This window comes from Octopus bimaculoides, chromosome 8 (genome assembly GCF_001194135.2).
Source record: "Octopus bimaculoides isolate UCB-OBI-ISO-001 chromosome 8, ASM119413v2, whole genome shotgun sequence".
NCBI lineage: Eukaryota > Metazoa > Mollusca > Cephalopoda > Octopoda > Octopodidae > Octopus > Octopus bimaculoides.
In genome coordinates this window covers 72,444,666-72,451,712 of record NC_068988.1, presented here as the reverse complement: position 1 = coordinate 72,451,712, position 7,047 = coordinate 72,444,666, and the positions used below count along the sequence as shown (strand labels likewise).

Genomic DNA, 7,047 nt, shown 5'->3' with positions numbered 1-7,047 from the left:
AACCGCATCCAGTTCTATTTAGCAATTCTGTTAAAGGTGTGAGTGCCAGGCAGAACAGGAGTGGAGAGAGCGTGTCTCCCTGGAATATTATTATTATTATTATTATTATTATTATTATTATTATTATTATTATTATTATTATTATTATTATTATCGTCATCATCATTATTATTATGATTGAGTGAGAGAGCAGTGCATGCCATCAAAGTGACACTGGGGTAAAATATCCGAAGCATGGTATACCTATCATGACTACCCGTCTGATAAGGGTACATCAGGCACATGCATCGCGCGACATGGTGATCTTATATCAATATAAACAACACTTGACCTTGCAGGTAGTGCTTAGTTAGAAGTTTCTTCAGGTCTAGCCCATCCCGCTCAAATGGTCCTTGAATAAGAGTTGTTTAAGGATGTTTCCAGTCGTGAATTATTGAAACCCCACAGAATTCCTCTCAGCTATGATGCCCCCTAACTACTTCTGCCCCTATGCACACATCATCAGCCACTAAGAGACATGCTCAATTGGTTAAGGTCAAGCAACTGATAAGCAAATCTGTGGTATTGAGCAGAATATTTGCTGTAGCCCATCTTTTATACGAAGAGAAAACAGTGTACATGATAACACTTCCAATCAGTTACGATCAGAAGCCCCGAGATCCACTGCCTGGTACTGCATCAGGACATTTATTAATGTTGGAAGAATGGCTAGTGTGAAAGGACCAATTCTGAGCGTGCACCTGTAAACAAAAGGAGAAGGGCTCTTACCCTGTTGTTCAGGCACCTGTGACTTTTGTGGGTTTTTTCACGAGGTCCTTAATGTGCCTCCTCTATTGGGAGTTTTAAATTGTTTAATTTTAATTATTATATTGTTTACACGTTGTAAAACTCATTGTATTGTCCTGTCTTTGTCTTTTATGTTGTATGTCTCTTAATGTAATTTTATGTAAGCCTCTGTGGCCAATAAACGATTCAATAATAATAATAATAATGATAATAATAATAATAATAATAATAATAATAATAATAATAATAATAATAATAATTATTATTATTATTATTATTATCCAGTAGTCTTATTTTTACACGCGGTTTCACTGCACTACCGAGCGCAGCTCTGTAGGCCTTGGGTGTGTGCTGTGGTTATCTGTATAACTATTGTTATCTGTATAACTATTGTTATCTGTATAACTATACTGATACTCTATTCAGACTAAAGGAAAATAACCTATTTGACCCATATACCTAGGGTTTTAATTCCTCAACATTTTGATAGTAGTAAAATGACCTGGTACCACTCTGACCAGGGAAACCTTTATAATCTAATACTTTTATAGCCATGTCCATGCATACTGCTTACACCTTCCCTTTCCTTAGAAGTAATTGTCCCTTATGCTATCACCACTAGATAAGAGACAAAAAAAATCAGAGACAGAACTTTTGTCTAGAATCAATTACTAGCCTGATAGACTCGGCTATGTCAAGACGGATTCATGTATTCTTCCTCCCACTTGGATTTTTATGTATTCTTTCTCCCACTTGGATTTGAAATGCTGCCACAATTATAATATGTCTATTCTACTGTAATTTTCTGCATTTTCGTGCAGCTGAAGATTGCTCTTCATATTGCATTTAATGTAATGCTCGCATTACTTAAATAAATGGAGTAGCATGAAACGTGCGTACTGCAATCATCTTTGAAATCCGTGTTGCTTATTTTGATTTTTTGACCACCTATCCTTTTGGAATGGTTTTTGTATAATACCATACCATACGATATTCTGGTGCCTAAACATTAGTACCATATTCAATCTTGAATCTAAATCTAAACCTTCTATATATATATTTGTTATATATTTAAATAAGTCCTGGAGTTTTTGTTATGTATTTGTCTGAATGTTTTTAATCATACCTAATTCACCTATTATTATAGGCATTATTTCTGTGTCTAGGCTCCACATCCAGGCTATCTCTATTTCCAGTTCTTTGTATTTTGAGATTGTCTCGTTTCTTTTAAAGATATATTGTCATCTGTTGGGATTTATACGCCGATTAGAAGGCATTGTTTAGTTGATCTCTGACAACTACATCCGGTCTTCATCCGTGATCTCTCTATCTGTTTATATAGGCATATCTCAGAATATGGTCGCTTTGTCATTTTCAGAGACCTGTTCTGGGGTGTGCCTATACCATCTTTTTTCTGTTGTCATTCTATTGTGTTGGAATAGCTTCCTGTGTATATAGGTCCCAACTCTGTCGTATCTGTGAATATATTCCTTTTTAGCCAGGACTGGCCGGCCAGTCCTATTTCAGAAGCAAGAAAGACTAATACAAATAGCTACAAAACATGAACTAAAATAAAGACTGTTTTCTGGCTTTAAGGAAGCTGATAAATTAAAAAAAATCTCATAGTACTTAACAACTATGAAGAAAAAGAAGAAATAAAAAAAAGCTGTAAAACAACTGAAATCCAAGCTAAACCTGGAACAGCAACATATGATAAATCAATGGCAAGAAAAGCCCCTTCATGGCAAATATTGGGATAAGCCAAACAGAAAAGAAAGAGACAAAGCAAAATTCCAACAATGGCTAAGAATTTCAGGACTCAAAGCAGAAACTGAAGGATTTTTACCTGCAGCATAAGATCAAAAACTTCCCAACAGAAATCCCCCAAAAGACACAATGAAAATAAATACAAGTAACTGCAGAATGTGAGGTGATGGAGGAGAAACAATAAATCATATTGTCTCTGGCTGCTCAGTCCTGGCTAAGAAGGAATATATTCACAAACACGACAGACTTGGGACCTATATATACTGGAAACTATGCTAACACTATGGAATAACAACAAGAAAAAGATAGTATAGGCACACGCAAGAAAAGGTCACAGAAAATGAGAAAGCAAACCTATGTGGGATGTGCCAATACACACAGATAGAGAAATTAAGGCCAATAGGCTCAATACAGTTGTTAGAGATCACGAAGAATAGAATACTTTCTAATCGATGTATCAATACCAAAAGATGATAACGTTTCTCTAAAAGAAACGGAGAAACTTTCACAATACAAAGATCTGGAAAAGAGGTAACTCGAATGTTGAGCCTAAAAACAGAAACAATTCCTATCATAGTAGGTGTAATAGGTATGATAAAAAATATTCAGACAAATACATAACAAAATCACTAGGACTGACAAGTATATATATAACATACAGAAAATAGCACTACTAAGCACCGCACACATCCTACATAAAACTCTTTCAATACAGTAAAAATAAGAGTACCACAACAAACCACAGCACATACCCAAGGCACACAGAGCTGTGCTCGGTAATGCAGTGAAAGCACGTGACAAAAATGACTACTGAACAACAACAACAACAACAACAACAACAACAACAACAATAATGATAATAATAAAAATTTTGACACAACGTCAGGAAGTTTGGAGAAGGTGTCTAGTCAATTACATCGACCTCAGTGCTCAACTGGTGCTTATTCTATTGACCTTAAAGGATGAAAGTTAGAGTCGACCTCGGCGGAATTTGAATTCGGAGCGTAAAGACAGACGAAATACGGCTAAACATTTTGCCCGGCTTGCTAACGATTCTGTCAGCTCGCCGCCCTAATAATAATTATAATGATGGTCGATTTCGATGTGTGAGTGTTTGGAGGAAAGGATTTAAAAAAACAAGAAAAGCAAAAATGAAAAAAACAACTTTAAAAATAAAAGCAGCTGCATCTATTTACGATAGATGCATGAATGTAATTTGAGTTCAGGTATGGATTTTGATATGAAGTCACATTGGGGATAGTGATGATCTTGATTTTGATTGAGCAAATGTGTCTGTTGATGGTAGGGTATAATTCTTTTATTCTATTTCTTCAACACAAATTGTTTTGATGCATCATGACAGATTTTATGCCATGCAGATCGATCGCGGCAATAACTTTCCCATGATGTCAAATTAAGATGTAGAGATTTTAGTGACTGCTTCAATTTATCCTTATACCTAAGGAAGGGTCTGTTTTACCGCAGTATCCCTCTACTTATAGAAGGGTGAAAGTCGTAGGTGGTGTATTAGAAATTCAGATGTGGAGCAGTGTAGAATATCAGTATGCGAATGCTGCTAGAATTGGTCTAGAGAGGAGGTGTCTGAAAAATGTCATAAGGTCATATTCATAGGGTAGAATTTATAATAGGTTGTCTATTGTATAATATAGAATAATGTGAAAACGCGTGGCTTAGTGGTTAGGGTATGCGGCTTACGATCACAAGGTTGTGAGTTTAATTCCCGGCGACGCGTTGTGCCCTTGAGCAAGGCATTTTATTTCACGTTGCACCAGTTCACTCAGCAGACAAAATGAGTAGTTTCTTTATTTCAGAGGACTGGCCTTGTCATAGTCTGTGTTCACGTTGAATCTCCCTGGGTACTACGTTAAGGGTACACGTGTCTGTGGGGTGCTCGGCAGGCTGTTCCGTTGATCAGATCAACTGGAACCCTCGTCGTCGTAACCGACGGAATGCCAATATAGAATAATATCTCGTAAATGATTATTAAATGAATGTCAACATATTTTCAGGTTATAATAGAAAATGTTTTTCAGGTGGCTGGTCTTGTGATTCCCAACGATGAAAAATGTCATTTGAATGAAGCTGGAAACTACGTAAGGAATCATATGGTACGATAAATTTTCTCTCATTTGGACATGTCGATGTAAAGAAGTTAAATCTAAATTGTTAACCCAGTTCCTACTGCATGCATTTTACAATTTAAATAAACCAAAAGCCCAATGAAAAATAGCTATTAAACAAACTTTTTACTGATGTCTACGTACTTGAGATATCAATATTATTACATATAGTATATTTGGCTATGAGCATCTTATTAATCCACTTTTTAGAATTAAGTGAACATGGATCTGAAGTGATCTAAAAGAAGTGGAATTGACAGACTCATTTGTAAAACTCCACAACGAAAGAGGTTTCTTATTCTCACCGCAAATATCGTTGATCTGCAATAATTGTCTAATATAAGATTATTGTAGAATTATTCTCGTTATTCTGAAAGGGTAATGAAAATAGACACATTCGGATTGTGGACGATAGTAAATGATATGAAAGATAAAGTAAATGATCTTGAAAAAGTTGTATGTCTTGAATATGAACACAATACTGGTGACAGGATACGCAACTATATCTAAAAAAAAAAACCTTAAAGAATTTAAAGAGGAAAGAGTTATAGAATTTTGCTTCTCTGCTGGGTCTGAAGGAAAGAGTAGTGACCAGTGCCTTCGCAAGCCCTCTGAGACCGTTTTTATTGATGGTACTATTGTTCTTCTCGAATCATTGTAAGTCAACACTTGAAAGACATGAACAGAGAGAAAGAGAAAGAGTGAGAGAAAGTGAGAGAGAGGGAGAGAGAGAGAGAGGGAAAGAGAGAGAGGGAGGGAGAAAGAGGAATAAATGACCAGGCATATCAATTAGTGCGGGTCTAAACGTTTGAACACGACGAGGGTGATGAGAAGAGGAGAGATTGTTAAAAATGAGTCGTCAGAAGAGTGATGTTTCATAGTGAAATAACAGTAAGCGGAGGTTGTATGAATGAATTCAAGTTGAAATTACAATGCGAACACTAAGAATACAAAATCATCATTATAAAACATACTACAGGATTGAGACCCATATTATGGAGAGCAGAATCGTTGTAGGGTGGTAATAAGTTCACAGCTAGGTTTCGCTTCTCTTCTCTTCTCGTATCAAGTTAACCCTTTGGAAGTGTGTGTGGACCTGTTCGGCTACAGACTCCACACATCTCCCAGTACAGCTTAATACACGAGATGAATACAAATACTTTTCAACGTCTAAGCTATAGTTTTATTTCGATTAGGCAGACGATTCAACGGAGAAAGCAGAGACGTGTTAAATGATGGTTAGAATATTAGTAATTATTTTCATGTAAAAAATTGGTAAAATCGACCCTGGAAAGACTTGATAAAAGAATGTAGTGAGATGAAAAAATACTCTTAATTCTTGAAATAAGTATTTTTGACTTAAGCGGTCATTTTAAGGGGCGGGGGTTAAACCCGTCGACCTCTGTACTTTTAACTTCGAAAAGATGAAAGACGGGATTTGAAACCAGAAGGAAATGAGCTTGAAGAAATAACGTCAGTCAATCAAACCTCTAACAATTTTGGTATCTCACTGCCCAATAAGTTCATACAATAATGATTTCAATATTGACCGAAAGGTCGACAATTCGGACGAGAGGAAAAGTTCATTAAATTGATTCCACTAGTTTACATTTACTTATGTTTATCAACTCAGAATGCTGAAAGTAGACACCGAGCGAATGTAACTAAATACTGCTACACATTTGTTTATCGCTCTACCTAGTCAAACATCAGCCGTTTCAGTCTTAATTATGCTACATATTTTTTCAGGATTTTGTCTCAATATCTCAGCTCAACCGGCATATCATGAGGGAGAAAGTAAATGTTATATTTGCCGTGACAGAAGAAATCGCACCAAAATATCGTGTTTTAGAGAAAATGCTTGATGGTTCCGAAGTTGGTATATTTAACTCCGATGGTAATATTATCAATCTTATCCAAAATGTTTATGATGTAAGTACTGTTTCATTGCTCTTAGTTACATGGAGATTTTAAATATTGATTATTTTATTTTTGAAATCAAGTACAATTGCAAATCTTTTTCTCACAATTTCCCTCTCTCCTCTCTCACACTCCAGGTTGTCTTTCTTTTATCCGCTCTCCTTCTTGCTTCTATTTCTGTTTAAATCTCTCTCTATCTCTCTCTTCCTTGCTCTCTCCTTTGTGTCTGTCCCTGTAAGCATATTTATTTACATGACTGTTCTATCTGTCACTTATTTTCTCTCTGTCTCTGTTTCTTTTACTATCTATCTATCTATCTATCTATCTATCTATCTATCTATCTATCTGTATACATGTATGTATAAATATATATTTATATATATATGTATATATGTATATATATGTATATATATATATGTATATATGTATATGT

General features: G+C 35.5%; 1 protein-coding gene across 2 annotated transcripts in view; it reads left to right on the top strand.

Annotated features, from left to right (window-relative positions):
- Positions 1–7,047, top strand: part of LOC106872647 (integrin beta-3) — an 82,904-nt gene that overhangs the window by 52,049 nt on the left and 23,808 nt on the right. For both annotated transcript variants that reach the window (XM_014919709.2, XM_014919708.2), the window contains 2 exons: positions 4,608–4,682; positions 6,444–6,626. In XM_014919709.2, the coding sequence (XP_014775195.1) occupies positions 4,608–4,682; positions 6,444–6,626 (258 nt within the window). The remainder of the gene's footprint in view (positions 1–4,607; positions 4,683–6,443; positions 6,627–7,047) is intronic.